The sequence below is a fragment of the Notolepis coatsorum genome (genome assembly GCF_963971535.1).
Source record: "Notolepis coatsorum genome assembly, chromosome: 9".
Taxonomy (NCBI): domain Eukaryota; kingdom Metazoa; phylum Chordata; class Actinopteri; order Aulopiformes; family Paralepididae; genus Notolepis; species Notolepis coatsorum.
Window position 1 is genome coordinate 119,085,804 of NC_140173.1, and position 19,969 is coordinate 119,105,772.

General features: G+C 43.2%; 1 protein-coding gene across 1 annotated transcript in view; it reads left to right on the forward strand.

Moving 5' to 3' along the window:
* Positions 1-19,969, forward strand: part of LOC311234938 (calcium-activated potassium channel subunit alpha-1a-like) — a gene marked incomplete at both ends in the record, with an annotated part of 336,543 nt that overhangs the window by 264,989 nt on the left and 51,585 nt on the right. The window contains one exon of the mRNA XM_084322217.1: positions 2,704-2,815. Within this exon, the coding sequence (XP_084178343.1) occupies positions 2,704-2,815 (112 nt within the window). The remainder of the gene's footprint in view (positions 1-2,703; positions 2,816-19,969) is intronic.

Consider the following 19,969-nt stretch of genomic DNA (forward strand, 5'->3'; position numbering starts at 1 on the left):
GTGGTATTTGTGATCGGTACAGAGTGTATTGAGCTCTACAACATAAAACTGGAACATAGATACATTTACCCCCCCCCCCCCCCCCTTCCTAGCGATGGATACATAATACAGCACAACATGACACAATAAATACATAAATACAGCACAGCACGACACAGCACAACATAACACACGGAAGAGTCTAGTCCATCAGGTCAGGAGCTTGGTTAGTGTAAGGGGGGAGGGGAGAGGGGGGCCAAGGGAGTTCAGGGTCCGAATGGCGGTTGGGAAGAAGCTGTCCTTGAAGCAGGTGGTTTTTGAAAGGATGGACTTGAAGCACCTACCTGAGGGCAGGTACTGAAACAGGGGGTGTGCTGGGTGTGAGGGGTCCTTTGCAATTTTTTCTGGCACGGGTGGTTGTGCGGGAGGTGAAGATGGAGTCCAGGGAGGGAAGGTCTCCTGAGCCGCTCAGCCATTGTGTAGTGTGATGTGTGGCTGGTGCCAGTGTATGGCAGCCATTGAGCCTGCGTAGCCCAAGGTCGGGTGCTACCAGTGGTGGTGAAGGAGGCAATTTCCATTAGGGATGTTCGATATTGGCTTTTTTACCGATATCCGATACACCGATATTGTCAAACTCTTAATTTCCGATACCTATATATGCAGGGTTTCCCCTCCCCAAAAACGGAATAATTTCAGGTAATTAACATTACATATCTCTTGTCGTGGAATTAACACAACATTATACATACTTTTGACAATAAATAAAATAAGAATGAGTTCTTACTTGCTTGCCTGGGTAAGTAAAGGTTAAATAAATGTAAAAATATATATATTAATAAATAAATTAAAATAAATGTCTTTTGAAAACCGATACCGATATTTTCCGATATTACATTTGAATGCCAATATCGGCATATTATATTGGTAGGCCGATAATATCGGACATCCCTAATTTCCATCCTACAATGTGGGGGAGCGCTTTCAGTCTGAGAAAAGTTATATATAAATGTAATGAATTATTATTATTATTATTATTATTATTATTATTATTATTATTATTATTATTATTATAGGACCCTGACTAGAGACTAGTTTTTCATTGGTGTAGGTTAGCCCTCTATTAAGCTCAATGGCATGCCACTATGAGAGCACCTGCACAACACCCCTTCCTGACAGGCAGCGACGCGAGCGAGCGTGATTGCGAAAATGATTAAAATGTATTCGTTTCAATCAGACTATCCTGACCTGCCGCGAGCGACAGCGAACTGAACGGCGATGTCGTCCCCCCCTCAAATATTCGCTCGCTGTGTCTCTAGTTGAGCGATTACGCGGCCGAGTCCCGCCCCTAAACACTTTTTATTGGTCAAGAATCGCAGGCTGCTTTCCCCCCGTGTGCTTCTAGGTAAACACACACACAGACACACTCGGACACGCGCCGCGTCATATCAGGACAGATCATATTAATCTCCAGTTCGCTCGCTCGCTGCCTGTCAGGAATTGGTGCAATGAGGGACGCAGCTTATCACGACTTGCGTGCTTTTTGCTTTGTTTACATTTTTTATGCGAACGTCATGCTGATAAACCATAGAATTATAGAAGAAATCTACCCACAATGATCTCCTGGCAAAGAAATTGGTAGCTCTTTAGAAAACATACGGTCCATTTCTGTGGATCTTTAAATATATACAGTACACTCATCCATACACACATACATTCAGCTGTATGCTGTCACACACTCAATATATTGTTCACGCGCATGGAGCAAATGCAAACAGAGTTATTAACGACGTGTGGCGTGGCTGTCATGCAGGATTCCAGTGGTGCAAATACAAGCCTGAGATCCTGAATGAATGAATAAATAAACTCATAAGCAGCTTATACCAAACCACCATTCACATGACTCAGCAAGTGGGCTGAAGTCCTTGTGGCTCTATATGTCAGGGATGTCAAGGGAAAAGTGCAGCATGCTGTTGAATTGCAGTGACGACTTCTGAATCACTTAAAGCCACCAATCTGGAATTAGTTTTGACCATACATGTACCTACTGTAAATGTGGGGTATATATATATTCATATACATTCTTGAAGCATTATATTTGTATGTGTATGTAAACATTTTTAAATACAATGTTTTTATAAACTTTCTTATGCCATTGTGAATCTGAATATCAGCAGTGTTTTCAGACAATTCCAACAAACCTTTTACAACCATAAAATGCAATAAATAAAGTAGAAATATGTCCAGGCTGTCTAGTGTTAGTCCTTGTGTCCACAGCTCCACAGTGGAGAGCAGTGGAGAGAGACCAGAGCAACATGTCACTGAAAAAAGTTGGCTATAGTCTTCAACCTTTTTACCTCCCTCTCGCAAGAAACGAACGAGCCAATCAGAGAGCAGGTGTACCATGTACAGCATCTGTGATGGTTACATTTGAACTAATAGGCAACATTTTGCTAACGACTAATGAAATGAGAGAGAGAGTTGCTTGTCAATAGTGGGATCGCAGTGTTGGAGAATGACAACATTCTCTCTCAATTCCTACTTTGTTTTTGGGGACTTTTGTATTGTGATTTGACCTTTTAAATCTCTTCTCTCTCTCTCTCTCTCTCTCTCTCTCTCTCTCTCTCTCTCTCTCTCTCTCTCTCTCTCTCTCTCTCTCTCTCTCTCTCTCTCTCTCTCTCTCTCTCTCTCTCTCTCTCTCTCTCTCTCTCTCTTTCTTCCAAACAGTTTATAGCAGCCAATGACAAGCTGTGGTTCTGGCTGGAGGTCAACTCGGTGGTGGATTTCTTCACTGTTCCCCCTGTGTTTGTGTCTGTCTACTTAAACAGAAGCTGGCTTGGTGAGTCTCTACAGTATATCGCTTTTATCTCTCTCTCTCTCTCTCTCTCTCTCTCTCTCTCTCTCTCTCTCTCTCTCTCTCTCTCTCTCTCTATCTGCTTTCATCTCTCCCTCCTCTCTCTCTCTCTCTCTCTCTCTCTCTCTCTCTCTCTCTCTCTCTCTCTCTCTCTCTCTCTCTCTCTCTCTCCTCCCTCTCTCTTTGTTTTTCATCTCTCCTTCTCTGTTATTCATTCGCTCAGCCTGGCTGTCTCCCTTTCCCGCCATTTGTATTTTTCCCAGTACATTCCCTCTTTTCTCCCGCTCTCTTTTGCCATCTTTCTCCACCCCGTCTCTCAGTCTCTTTCTCTCCCTCCCCTCTCTTTCGCTCCTCCTTTCTCTCTGTCTCTCCTGCTTTTCTCTTCCCCCCTCTTTCCATCCCAGTAATCCCTGGCTTCTATTTCTCTCTCTCTCTCTTTCGTTCCACCTCTCTGTCACTGACTCTCTCTCTCTCCCATCCCTCTATCACTCCCCCTTCTCTCTGTGTGTCTCTTTCCCTTCTCTCTCTCCCCCTCTCTCACTCTCCATCTTTCTCTCAGTGCCCCCCTCTCTCACTTCCTCTCTTTTACCTCAGTCCCCCCCCCCCCCCCCTCTGTCGTCCTCCTCACGTCGCCCCGTTAAGCCCTGTGTGTCTCGGGTCTTGTGGGCCCCCTTGTTGCCTGGGGCTGGAATCAACTTTCCCCCGACATTGAAAGTGACAGGCCTGGGTCCCCCTGTTGTACCCAGAGAACACAACAGACACAGCAGACTGGAACAGGCGAATGGGCTGAGCGTGACTAGTCCAGGTTCACCAGGAGGGGGGGGCTTGGATAAAACCTTACAGTCATTGGTAATGGCAGTGTTGATGCACCGCACCTGGATTACCCCACAGCCGTGCGGAACTGCCGTATAATGGGGTCATTCACTCACACACACACACACACACACACACACACACACGCACACACACACACACACACACAGGTATACTCTTCTTAGACTCTCACACACACACACACACACACACACAGACGCATACACAGACCGGAAAACACCTTGACCCGTATTGTGTAATGGCCTACTTTCCTTGGTGCATTTTGAGGGTAGTGACCTGAATACACTGCAGTAAAGAGAGTGAACATGTTATTTTTGTTTTTTTTACCACAGCAGTAGTGGTACAGGGTGGATACAACCTCAGAGGACCATTGAACTTCAAAAAACCTGTGATGAAAACCAACCTGAAAATAATGTGTATCTCCTATAATGTGTAGTAGCCACCCTGTGGAATGGGCTAGAGTCGCTAGACTAAGGATGAAATAAAATATTGTGAAAACATAAATCAATTAAAATCTAGACTAAAAAAATCAATTTTCGATAGGTACAGAAGGGAAGAAGAGCTTTAATTGCATATTAATAAAAAAAAATACGTATACGTTATATCATATTACATTATATAATCATATTATAATTAATTTGTATATTATATTGAACTATATTTACAGTATATACTATTATATTGTATATATCATGTACTATATATCTCATATCACATTAGATATGTGTTGTATACACTATTATGTACTATATACTATTATATATACTATTATATACTGCAGGTATACTATACTGTAATGTGTACTATATGTGTGTACTGAGTAATGTGTACTATATGTATGTACTATGTATGTATGTAAATAAAAAAATAAAATAAAATCTTCAGGGGTAGGGCCCGACAAGCCTAGTGCTTCTCCCTAGCCCTTTTCGGACAATTGGACAATGCTGCAATAGCAGCTGGTGAAACGTTATTTATTGAAAGCCCAAAATAAAAAATAACTGAACTGAACTGAACTGTAGTGGGGGGCTGCTACAGTACTGTAAAATACAATACGCATCTACGGTATATTGTAAATTACAGTATTGCTTTATAAAATACAATACGCATCTACGGTATATTGTAAATTACAGTATTGCTTTAACAGATCAGTGTATACACAGTATAGATCAGATGAGTTATGGCGTTGAATAGCTATGACCTTGGAATGGGGTAAAAACTGCAATTTTGATAATAATAGGCTTGTTAGAGAAGACATGGCATGGTCTTATACTGATGTTTGATGGGTTGAAAGTCCAGATATCTGTGTGTCAAAAGTCCACAGTGCCGCCAGCCAGGTGTTGGAACGAGGCAGTTTGATTGACTGGCCAATCTGTGCAGAGGAGCCCTTTACGCCGCTCAGCAGCTCCGGCAACACCATCTGCTCGCCCCGTCAGAGGACCGATAGCCTAACAGAGCATACCAGCTGTTCAGATACAATCTAACTACACAGTATAATACACCCAACTAATATAGTAATGGTGTCTCACTGAATCATTGTATCTGGAAAAATGTTTTACAGTCACACAGAAGCATCAAGTTATCTATGTTGAAGGAATATCTTAACACATGCACACAGTCCCGCTGCAACTGGAGATCAGTGTAGAATAGAGCAGAATAGAGCACTACAACAGGAAGGTCTCTGGGCCAGGTCTTAAAGACTGAACCCAAAGAAGATACTGGAGCACACGGTTCACTTAAATTCAAAACACGTCCAAAACGTTAGTCGTTTTCATTTCATTTAAGTGAGTCGTGTGCTCCGTTATCTTCTCTGGGTTCAGTCTTTCAAGGAGTGGCCCAGATACCTGTTCCCAGCAAGTTATCTGCATGCCAAAAGGATTTATTTTGTATCCGGATGTATATCGGTGGTCAGGATGACATTTTTCTCAGAAGCCAATGCCAGAGTTCACATACTGTAAGCGTTAATGAATTCAATATGGTTAACGTGAGTTATGGGATGATCTGCTATGCATGAGCTGGAGTGTCCTGATCGTATCCCTCGGAAAGTCTGCTGTGCCTTGGATGATGAAACACGGTGAAATGCTGCTAACCGACATGCTGCAGTGAATAATTAGCTGTGCTCATTAGACGTCAGCGTGGGGTGCGTTACAAAACATTTTTAATACTGTATATTCCTCATTACTCATTGCTGATTTCAAAAGTGATATTATTACTTTACTTGTTACTCTCTGGGAGTAATTTGTTATGTTACTCGTTACATTACTTCCGTTACACCCCCCAGAATGACTTCCTTTTTTATCAATGAACTGTCAAAGCATCATTAGCAGTCCAGATGTCGGCAGTCGTGGAGACATAGTCTGTCTCTTTAAAGGGCCTCTTCAGCTCAGCTCCCATCAAAGTATATTCCTTGTCTAGAAAGCTTGCAAATAATTGTTTATCCATATGGAGTCTGCATTTGACTGGTATTTTCCTAATTTCCCTGTCTGAAATGTTTTGTCAATCGTGGAGATAGGCACCATTTCATCGACCACATATTAGTCCTTTGTCACGTATAGTCCTCCTCAGTTAAAATCCAGTTTCTGTTGTTTAGCCATTGCTGGTATATACATATACGTGTAATAAAACACATATGTACATGCAATAGCAACTAAGGTACATAACGCTGCTGGCGGGACAAAACCTCATAACTCCATTTTTTTTATATATTTTTTTTTATTATAAATCAACTCCGTAGATCATCCTCCATATGTGTGTGTGGGTTTTACAAAGTTTAAACAATGGGAAAGCATTAAACCAATCATCTGTCTAAACCTCGTAACTCTATTCGCCCTCAAATCTGTGTTGGTTTTTTCATCTGCTGAAAAGTTGGGTTTTTGGAGTTATGAGGTTTTGTCCCGCCAGCAGCGAAGAACATTTTTAGAATAGAGCTAAGAACAACAAAAGAAAAAGCATAGGGAAACGAGCGCTGGTATGAAAATAAGATACGCTACGCGTCACTGGGAAGAGTACGATTATTCCTGTAACGCATTACTAGTAACGGCAGTCGTCTGGCAATCCGGAGGTTCCCGGTTCGATTCCCGCTCCTCCCGGGCAGCGTGTCAATGTGTCCTTGAGCAAGACACTTAACCCCTAATTGCTCCCGATGAGCAGGTTGGCACCTTGCATGGTCGCCTCCGCCGTCAGTGTGTGAATGTGTGAGTGAATGTGTAAAATGTGAGTAACAAATTGTAAAATTGTAAAAATTGTAAAAATTGTAAAAATATTTAACCTGTCCTTAGAACAGGCTGTCATCCCCACCTGCCTGAAGAAGTCCACTATTATCCCTGTACCCAAAAAATCCAAGCCTGCTTGCCTCAACGACTACCGCCCTGTAGCTCTCACCTCCATAGCCATGAAGTGCTTTGAGAAGCTAGTAAAGGGCTACATCTGCTCCTCCCTCCCCATCAACATGGACCCCCTGCAATTTGCATACCGCCCCAACAGGTCCACGGAGGATGCCATATCCCATGTGCTGCACACAGCAGCATCACACCTGGACAAGAGGCAGGGGAACTATGTGAGAATGCTATTCATCGACTACAGCTCGGAGTCTCAAGGCGAGCACAGAAAGACTCAGAAGAAGCTTCTATCCCCAGGCCATCAGGCTGCTAAACGAACAATGAATGAACACTACACAACAACAACCACCAAACGCACATAGCACACACATCCACACGCACACACTCACTTTAAACAAACACACTGTAGCACCCACTCCACACACTTATAGCACACACCCACTTTAAACAAACACACTGTAGCACCCACTCCCCACACTTTATATTTATGGATGAAGGATTGCACTACAACTCGTACACCTTACTGTAAATTGTACCTAAAATTGTACCTCATCCCATTTCTGCTTTGCACTAGATAGTACTGTACATTAGTACACTGCATAGTATTGTGTATTGTATATTATATGGTAACTCAGAACATTGTACATATGTCTATACCGAACACTGTGACCTCATTTTCTTCTTCTAAATTCATGCTATATTATGTTATTATGTTATTTGATACTATCTTGTCTAGCACAGTCTCTGGAGCGTAACAGTAAGAAGCATTTTGTATGAAAGTATTCTGTACTTCTGTATGACAACTATTAAAGAACTTGAACTAAAGAACTTGAACTTAAAGCGCTTTGGATAAAAGCGCTATATAAAAAAGCAGACATTTAACACGTCACCACCCAACACTGTTACTATAACACATCACCACCCAACACTGTTACTAGTAACACATCACCACCCAACACTGTTACTAGTAACACATCACCACCCAACACTGTTACTAGTAACACATCACCACCCAACACTGTTACTATAACACATCACCACCCAACACTGTTACTAGTAACACATCACCACACAACACTGTTACTAGTAACACATCACCACCCAACACTGTTACTAGTAACACATCACCACCCAACACTGTTACTAGTAACACGTCACCACCCAACACTGTTACTAGTAACACATCACCACCCAACACTGTTACTAGTAACACATCACCACCCAACACTGTTACTAGTAACACATCACCACCCAACACTGTTACTAGTAACACATCACCACCCAACACTGTTACTATAACACATCACCACCCAACACTGTTACTATAACACGTCACCACCCAACACTGTTACTAGTAACACGTCACCACCCAACACTGTTACTATAACACATCACCACCCAACACTGTTACTATAACACGTCACCACCCAACACTGTTACTATAACACATCACCACCCAACACTGTTACTATAACACATCACCACCCAACACTGTTACTATAACACATCACCACCCAACACTGTTACTATAACACATCACCACACAACACTGTTACTAGTAACACATCACCACACAACACTGTTACTAGTAACACATCACCACACAACACTGTTACTAGTAACACATCACCACACAACACTGTTACTAGTAACACATCACCACCCAACACTGTTACTATAACACATCACCACCCAACACTGTTACTAGTAACACATCACCACCCAACACTGTTACTATAACACATCACCACCCAACACTGTTACTAGTAACACATCACCACCCAACACTGTTACTATAACACATCACCACCCAACACTGTTACTAGTAACACATCACCACCCAACACTGTTACTAGTAACACATCACCACCCAACACTGTTACTATAACACGTCACCACCCAACACTGTTACTAGTAACACATCACCACCCAACACTGTTACTAGTAACACATCACCACCCAACACTGTTACTAGTAACACATCACCACCCAACACTGTTACTAGTAACACATCACCACACAACACTGTTACTAGTAACACATCACCACCCAACACTGTTACTAGTAACACGTCACCACCCAACACTGTTACTAGTAACACATCACCACCCAACACTGTTACTATAACACATCACCACACAACACTGTTACTAGTAACACGTCACCACCCAACAATGTTACTAGTAACACATCACCACCCAACACTGTTACTAGTAACACATCACCACCCAACACTGTTACTAGTAACACATCACCACCCAACACTGTTACTAGTAACACATCACCACCCAACACTGTTACTAGTAACACATCACCACACAACACTGTTACTAGTAACACATCACCACCCAACACTGTTACTAGTAACACATCACCACACAACACTGTTACTAGTAACACATCACCACCCAACACTGTTACTAGTAACACATCACCACACAACACTGTTACTAGTAACACATCACCACCCAACACTGTTACTAGTAACACATCACCACCCAACACTGTTACTATAACACATCACCACCCAACACTGTTACTAGTAACACATCACCACCCAACACTGTTACTATAACACATCACCACCCAACACTGTTACTAGTAACACATCACCACCCAACACTGTTACTAGTAACACATCACCACCCAACACTGTTACTAGTAACACATCACCACCCAACACTGTTACTAGTAACACATCACCACACAACACTGTTACTATAACACGTCACCACCCAACACTGTTACTAGTAACACATCACCACCCAACACTGTTACTAGTAACACATCACCACCCAACACTGTTACTAGTAACACATCACCACCCAACACTGTTACTAGTAACACATCACCACCCAACACTGTTACTATAACACGTCACCACCCAACACTGTTACTAGTAACACATCACCACCCAACACTGTTACTAGTAACACATCACCACCCAACACTGTTACTAGTAACACATCACCACCCAACACTGTTACTAGTAACACATCACCACCCAACACTGTTACTAGTAACACATCACCACCCAACACTGTTACTATAACACATCACCACACAACACTGTTACTAGTAACACGTCACCACCCAACAATGTTACTAGTAACACGTCACCACCCAACACTGTTACTATAACACATCACCACACAACACTGTTACTATAACACATCACCACACAACACTGTTACTATAACACATCACCACCCAACACTGTTACTATAACACATCACCACCCAACACTGTTACTAGTAACACATCACCACCCAACACTGTTACTATAACACATCACCACCCAACACTGTTACTAGTAACACATCACCACCCAACACTGTTACTAGTAACACATCACCACCCAACACTGTTACTATAACACATCACCACCCAACACTGTTACTAGTAACACATCACCACCCAACACTGTTACTAGTAACACATCACCACCCAACACTGTTACTAGTAACACATCACCACCCAACACTGTTACTAGTAACACATCACCACCCAACACTGTTACTAGTAACACATCACCACCCAACACTGTTACTATAACACATCACCACCCAACACTGTTACTAGTAACACATCACCACACAACACTGTTACTAGTAACACATCACCACCCAACACTGTTACTAGTAACACGTCACCACCCAACACTGTTACTAGTAACACGTCACCACCCAACACTGTTACTAGTAACACATCACCACCCAACACTGTTACTAGTAACACGTCACCACCCAACACTGTTACTAGTAACACATCACCACCCAACACTGTTACTAGTAACACATCACCACACAACACTGTTACTAGTAACACATCACCACCCAACACTGTTACTAGTAACACATCACCACCCAACACTGTTACTAGTAACACATCACCACCCAACACTGTTACTAGTAACACATCACCACACAACACTGTTACTAGTAACACATCACCACACAACACTGTTACTAGTAACACATCACCACCCAACACTGTTACTAGTAACACATCACCACCCAACACTGTTACTATAACACATCACCACCCAACACTGTTACTAGTAACACATCACCACACAACACTGTTACTAGTAACACATCACCACCCAACACTGTTACTAGTAACACGTCACCACCCAACACTGTTACTATAACACATCACCACACAACACTGTTACTAGTAACACATCACCACCCAACACTGTTACTATAACACATCACCACACAACACTGTTACTATAACACATCACCACACAACACTGTTACTATAACACATCACCACCCAACACTGTTACTAGTAACACATCACCACCCAACACTGTTACTAGTAACACATCACCACCCAACACTGTTACTAGTAACACATCACCACCCAACACTGTTACTAGTAACACATCACCACCCAACACTGTTACTATAACACATCACCACCCAACACTGTTACTATAACACATCACCACCCAACACTGTTACTAGTAACACATCACCACACAACACTGTTACTATAACACGTCACCACCCAACACTGTTACTAGTAACACATCACCACCCAACACTGTTACTAGTAACACATCACCACCCAACACTGTTACTAGTAACACATCACCACCCAACACTGTTACTAGTAACACATCACCACCCAACACTGTTACTAGTAACACATCACCACCCAACACTGTTACTATAACACATCACCACCCAACACTGTTACTATAACACATCACCACCCAACACTGTTACTAGTAACACATCACCACCCAACACTGTTACTAGTAACACATCACCACCCAACACTGTTACTAGTAACACATCACCACCCAACACTGTTACTAGTAACACATCACCACCCAACACTGTTACTAGTAACACGTCACCACCCAACACTGTTACTAGTAACACATCACCACACAACACTGTTACTAGTAACACATCACCACACAACACTGTTACTAGTAACACATCACCACCCAACACTGTTACTATAACACATCACCACCCAACACTGTTACTAGTAACACATCACCACCCAACACTGTTACTAGTAACACATCACCACACAACACTGTTACTATAACACGTCACCACCCAACACTGTTACTATAACACATCACCACCCAACACTGTTACTATAACACATCACCACACAACACTGTTACTAGTAACACATCACCACACAACACTGTTACTAGTAACACGTCACCACCCAACACTGTTACTAGTAACACATCACCACCCAACACTGTTACTAGTAACACATCACCACACAACACTGTTACTATAACACATCACCACCCAACACTGTTACTATAACACATCACCACACAACACTGTTACTAGTAACACGTCACCACCCAACACTGTTACTAGTAACACATCACCACACAACACTGTTACTATAACACATCACCACCCAACACTGTTACTATAACACATCACCACACAACACTGTTACTAGTAACACGTCACCACCCAACACTGTTACTAGTAACACATCACCACCCAACACTGTTACTAGTAACACATCACCACCCAACACTGTTACTAGTAACACATCACCACCCAACACTGTTACTAGTAACACATCACCACCCAACACTGTTACTAGTAACACATCACCACACAACACTGTTACTATAACACATCACCACCCAACACTGTTACTAGTAACACATCACCACCCAACACTGTTACTAGTAACACATCACCACACAACACTGTTACTAGTAACACATCACCACACAACACTGTTACTAGTAACACATCACCACCCAACACTGTTACTATAACACATCACCACCCAACACTGTTACTAGTAACACATCACCACCCAACACTGTTACTATAACACATCACCACCCAACACTGTTACTAGTAACACATCACCACCCAACACTGTTACTATAACACATCACCACCCAACACTGTTACTAGTAACACATCACCACCCAACACTGTTACTATAACACATCACCACCCAACACTGTTACTAGTAACACATCACCACCCAACACTGTTACTATAACACATCACCACCCAACACTGTTACTAGTAACACATCACCACCCAACACTGTTACTAGTAACGCATCACCACCCAACACTGTTACTATAACACATCACCACCCAACACTGTTACTAGTAACACATCACCACCCAACACTGTTACTAGTAACACATCACCACCCAACACTGTTACTAGTAACACGTCACCACCCAACACTGTTACTAGTAACACGTCACCACACAACACTGTTACTAGTAACACATCACCACCCAACACTGTTACTATAACACGTCACCACCCAACACTGTTACTAGTAACACATCACCACCCAACACTGTTACTAGTAACACATCACCACCCAACACTGTTACTATAACACGTCACCACCCAACACTGTTACTAGTAACACATCACCACCCAACACTGTTACTATAACACGTCACCACCCAACACTGTTACTAGTAACACATCACCACCCAACACTGTTACTATAACACATCACCACCCAACACTGTTACTATAACACATCACCACCCAACACTGTTACTAGTAACACGTCACCACCCAACACTGTTACTAGTAACACATCACCACCCAACACTGTTACTATAACACATCACCACCCAACACTGTTACTAGTAACACATCACCACCCAACACTGTTACTAGTAACACGTCACCACCCAACACTGTTACTAGTAACACGTCACCACCCAACACTGTTACTAGTAACACATCACCACCCAACACTGTTACTATAACACATCACCACCCAACACTGTTACTAGTAACACGTCACCACCCAACACTGTTACTAGTAACACGTCACCACCCAACACTGTTACTAGTAACACATCACCACCCAACACTGTTACTAGTAACACATCACCACCCAACACTGTTACTAGTAACACATCACCACCCAACACTGTTACTAGTAACACATCACCACCCAACACTGTTACTATAACACATCACCACCCAACACTGTTACTATAACACATCACCACCCAACACTGTTACTAGTAACACATCACCACCCAACACTGTTACTATAACACATCACCACCCAACACTGTTACTATAACACATCACCACCCAACACTGTTACTAGTAACACATCACCACCCAACACTGTTACTAGTAACACATCACCACCCAACACTGTTACTAGTAACACGTCACCACCCAACACTGTTACTAGTAACACATCACCACCCAACACTGTTACTAGTAACACATCACCACACAACACTGTTACTATAACACATCACCACACAACACTGTTACTAGTAACACATCACCACCCAACACTGTTACTAGTAACACATCACCACCCAACACTGTTACTAGTAACACATCACCACCCAACACTGTTACTAGTAACACATCACCACCCAACACTGTTACTATAACACATCACCACCCAACACTGTTACTAGTAACACATCACCACCCAACACTGTTACTATAACACATCACCACCCAACACTGTTACTAGTAACACGTCACCACCCAACACTGTTACTAGTAACACATCACCACCCAACACTGTTACTAGTAACACATCACCACACAACACTGTTACTAGTAACACATCACCACCCAACACTGTTACTAGTAACACATCACCACCCAACACTGTTACTATAACACATCACCACCCAACACTGTTACTATAACACATCACCACCCAACACTGTTACTAGTAACACATCACCACCCAACACTGTTACTAGTAACACATCACCACCCAACACTGTTACTAGTAACACATCACCACCCAACACTGTTACTATAACACATCACCACCCAACACTGTTACTAGTAACACATCACCACCCAACACTGTTACTAGTAACACATCACCACCCAACACTGTTACTAGTAACACATCACCACCCAACACTGTTACTAGTAACACATCACCACCCAACACTGTTACTAGTAACACATCACCACCCAACACTGTTACTATAACACATCACCACCCAACACTGTTACTAGTAACACATCACCACCCAACACTGTTACTAGTAACACGTCACCACCCAACACTGTTACTAGTAACACATCACCACCCAACACTGTTACTAGTAACACGTCACCACCCAACACTGTTACTAGTAACACATCACCACACAACACTGTTACTATAACACATCACCACCCAACACTGTTACTAGTAACACATCACCACCCAACACTGTTACTAGTAACACATCACCACCCAACACTGTTACTAGTAACACGTCACCACCCAACACTGTTACTAGTAACACATCACCACACAACACTGTTACTATAACACATCACCACCCAACACTGTTACTATAACACATCACCACCCAACACTGTTACTAGTAACACATCACCACCCAACACTGTTACTATAACACATCACCACACAACACTGTTACTAGTAACACATCACCACCCAACACTGTTACTATAACACATCACCACACAACACTGTTACTAGTAACACATCACCACCCAACACTGTTACTATAACACATCACCACCCAACACTGTTACTAGTAACACATCACCACCCAACACTGTTACTAGTAACACATCACCACCCAACACTGTTACTAGTAACACATCACCACCCAACACTGTTACTAGTAACACGTCACCACACAACACTGTTACTAGTAACACATCACCACCCAACACTGTTACTAGTAACACATCACCACCCAACACTGTTACTAGTAACACATCACCACCCAACACTGTTACTAGTAACACATCACCACCCAACACTGTTACTAGTAACACATCACCACCCAACACTGTTACTAGTAACACATCACCACCCAACACTGTTACTAGTAACACGTCACCACCCAACACTGTTACTAGTAACACATCACCACCCAACACTGTTACTATAACACATCACCACCCAACACTGTTACTAGTAACACGTCACCACCCAACACTGTTACTAGTAACACATCGCCACCCAACACTGTTACTAGTAACACATCACCACCCAACACTGTTACTAGTAACACGTCACCACCCAACACTGTTACTAGTAACACATCACCACCCAACACTGTTACTAGTAACACATCACCACCCAACACTGTTACTAGTAACACGTCACCACCCAACACTGTTACTAGTAACACATCGCCACCCAACACTGTTACTAGTAACACATCACCACCCAACACTGTTACTAGTAACACGTCACCACCCAACACTGTTACTAGTAACACATCACCACCCAACACTGTTACTAGTAACACATCACCACCCAACACTGTTACTATAACACATCACCACCCAACACTGTTACTAGTAACACATCACCACCCAACACTGTTACTATAACACATCACCACCCAACACTGTTACTAGTAACACATCACCACCCAACACTGTTACTAGTAACACATCACCACACAACACTGTTACTAGTAACACATCACCACCCAACACTGTTACTAGTAACACGTCACCACCTAACACTGTTACTAGTAACACATCACCACCCAACACTGTTAGATTCCGTGAGCCTAGGGCTGAACCAGACACTGATATCCCCTCCACACTCTCTTGCACATTAGGGAATTATAAAAAAATTAAAAAAATTGTCAGATGCCCTAGATTTTCTCCCTATGCATTTATTTACTTGAACAAGGAAGGATGAATCCGTGGAGTAAACAAAACGTTTGTGAGCAGGTAACTAAAAACGTCGCCCCCCCCCCCCTCCCCCCCACCTCTGACATCAGAACTTGTTTATGTCATGTTATGTTATGTTGGGCAACGGATGGGCAGACGTGTGTGAAACGCAATAGCTTACGCATGTATGACTTACACGTGTGTTTATTGGTTTTCGTCTGCCATGCCAAGTGTTGCCTAGGCTCAGATATAAACACTGTGTGTGGTTCAGTCACACGGTAGAAGCTGAGCCGTAACACGTCGTCTCTGGGATCCTGACGGGACTGCCACATGGGCAATTAAAAGGGGAAACTCCATCGCAAAGCAACATTCGGCTCATTTGGTAAAATGTGGTTTGGCTGGACAAAGCGCCTTCCATCTAGAATGCCTTTTTTTCGGCTAGAACATTACAAAAAATGCCAAACAGGTTGGGGAATTGAATCTCCCGCCCTCCCACTCCCAAAGCCGTGTCTCAGAAGGGACAATTCACGTTGTTTGACAAAGTGTATCTCTCCGGTTTGTTTGTGATTTCCCCTTAACACTTTGATTGCCAGCGTGGCGTGCACTATTTATCGTTGAATGCCACCACCCACTTCAATGATAGCGCTCTAAACGCATAATCTATCTCTTAAATTATGGCTATGTGTCTAATCTGCCCGTCGCTTATCAATTACTTGTTTGCAGTCAACATTGTTGAAACGGATTGTTTTTTAATCGGTTCATTTCCGTTTTATAGCATTTTGAAAAGCCCTCGTTTTCTTGAAAGTTTCAGGAAAATATATAGATTCCGTGATAAACGGCATTTACTGGAATATTCTGGAATACACAAAAAACGTTATCGATAGTATATGTGTACTTATGCACGCATAGTGTAGCGTTTAGGGGGTGTGAGGTGATGAAGAAGGAGGTCGCGGTTCGGAGAGTGAGAAGGGAGGGTAAGTTGTCGTATGCTGAGGCGGTTAGCAGGGTAGGACAGGGCAGCCAAGAAAGGGTGCAGGGGGTTGGAGGAGGGCATTTGGCAGAGAGGGTAGAGCAGGAGGATAGAGAGAGGGTAAGGGAGGAGAAATTAGGTATTGTGGCCTTCGTGGCAGGGGTAGTTACTGGTATGGCAGAGGCTAAGGGTAGAACAGAGATGGTGAAGATGATTGTTAGGATAGCGGTTCAACATTTGGGAATGGAAGGTCTGGAATGGGAGGAGGTGGTCAGGGAATTGGGTGAGGGGGCTGAGAGGGACCAAGCAGCCCAGAATAAGATTGCAGGGGGCAAGGAGGGTCCCGCGGAGGGGGGCTCAGACAGGAAGTAGCAGCATTAGCTGCACTCCAATGGACAATGTAGGGGATGACGGGTTCCAGTAGACTGCAGGAAAAGAAGAAGAAGAAGAAGAAGAGCCCATCAAAAGAATTGCGGAGGGCAGTAATACGCCACGATGCGTCTACACTGCCGGAAATTTAAATAAGAAGAAGAAGAAGAGAAGCAGGCTGAAAAATATATTCTCTCATTTCCTGATCAGCACACACACACACACACACACACACACACACACACACACACACACACACACACACACACACACGCACGCACGCACGCACACACACACACACACACACACACACACACACACATGGGGCAAACGCTGATATAGGTGAAAACAGATCCGATTACCCCAAGACTGGTAAAATAAATTGCTTACCTCAGATCAGATGTTCTCCAAAAAGATTATTCCAATTCCTGATCGCCATTCCAAATATCGATCGTGTTTATTGATTCAGCGCTTGGTACTGTAAATATGTATTCCACGTTGTTTTGCTGCTCGGCGATCACTTCGGTCTCTTCAGATGGCTTGACAGAAAAGTAAAATCAGTCTAATCCAATGGGTGCAGTACCACAGGGCGAGACGATAGGGGGCGGTATTTTCCCAATGGAGCTCAGAGAGAGTCTGCAGCACTAGCGTGAGGCTCGATTGATGAAATATGAATTCAAATCGCTATATAGTGTTGGTGGCATTCAACTGGCGGCATGAACTAACGACAAAACGCGTCCGTGGCACTCAAAGTGTTAAACATTCAGGCTCAAACAGGCATAGAGTGTATTTGGTAAGAGCAGCGAGTCTACACAAAGGCCTTTACAGGAGGCTAGGAGGATGTAGACTAGAGTGTGCCATGCTAGACACAAGTGACAATTGTGAGTAGAAGAGGACTCGTTTCATTTCACCCAGAACATCTCCGGTCCGACGCATTGCAAAGGCAACACGTTAGACCTTGTGTTCACGATCGGGTTAAAAGTCAGCAATGTTAGCAGAGAGGAGTTATTGGTGTCTGATCACAGCTGTATTTTGTTTAGCCTAGCGTTCGATAATGACTTTGTTCCATTGAAGTGTGTTAAAAGCTCTCGTATTATCAATAGCACAGCTATAGATAGCTTCCTTGCTAGCTATGATAGAAATGTTTTGGTGTCCTCTGTTGATGACGTTGATTGTCTGGTTAACAAATTCAACACACACTGCGCGGCCATTTTAGATGACGTAGCGCCCCTAGCAACACGCAGCGTTCGTCCTGTGAACCCCTCCCCCTGGCTTGACAACAACATCTGTGAGCTCAGGTGTAACTGCCGCAGAGCAGAGAGACGCTGGAAAACCTCTCATTTAGAAGTTCATCGGCTATACCTCAAAAGTAATTTAATCTCATCCAACAAGCACAATCCAAGAGTATTATTTAAGACCCCCCCCCCCCCCCCTACACCAGTGCTGTCAAACGAGGACTGTAACCGCTTTCTTCAATTTTTTGTCACCAAGGTTGCAAACATAATGGCAAACATCACTCCTTCGCTATCCCCCCTTCCCCTCCATCCCACCACTCAAGCATCCCTGAGCGATTTCTCACCTGTCTCTCTGGATGATCTCACCATCTTAGTCACCTCCATGAAGACCTCCTCGAGCCCCCTAGACATCCTTCCTACATCCATGTTTAAGGAGGTTTTCTGCTCTGTTGGCCCCAGTCTAGTCACTATCATAAACTCATCCCTAGCCTCTGGTTCTGTCCCAATCTATTTTAAGGAGGCAGTTGTACAGCCACTCCTTAAAAAGCCCAACCTAGACCCCACCATCCATAATAATTTCAGACCCATCTCCAAGCTGCCCTTTGCATCAAAGGTGTTAGAAAAGGTTGTAGCCAACCAGCTCACCACCCACATGTCGCAAAATAACATCTGTGACAAATTCCAATCTGGCTTCCGCAAACTCCACTCCACTGAATCTGCCCTTCTCAGAGTATCCAATGATCTCCTTATGT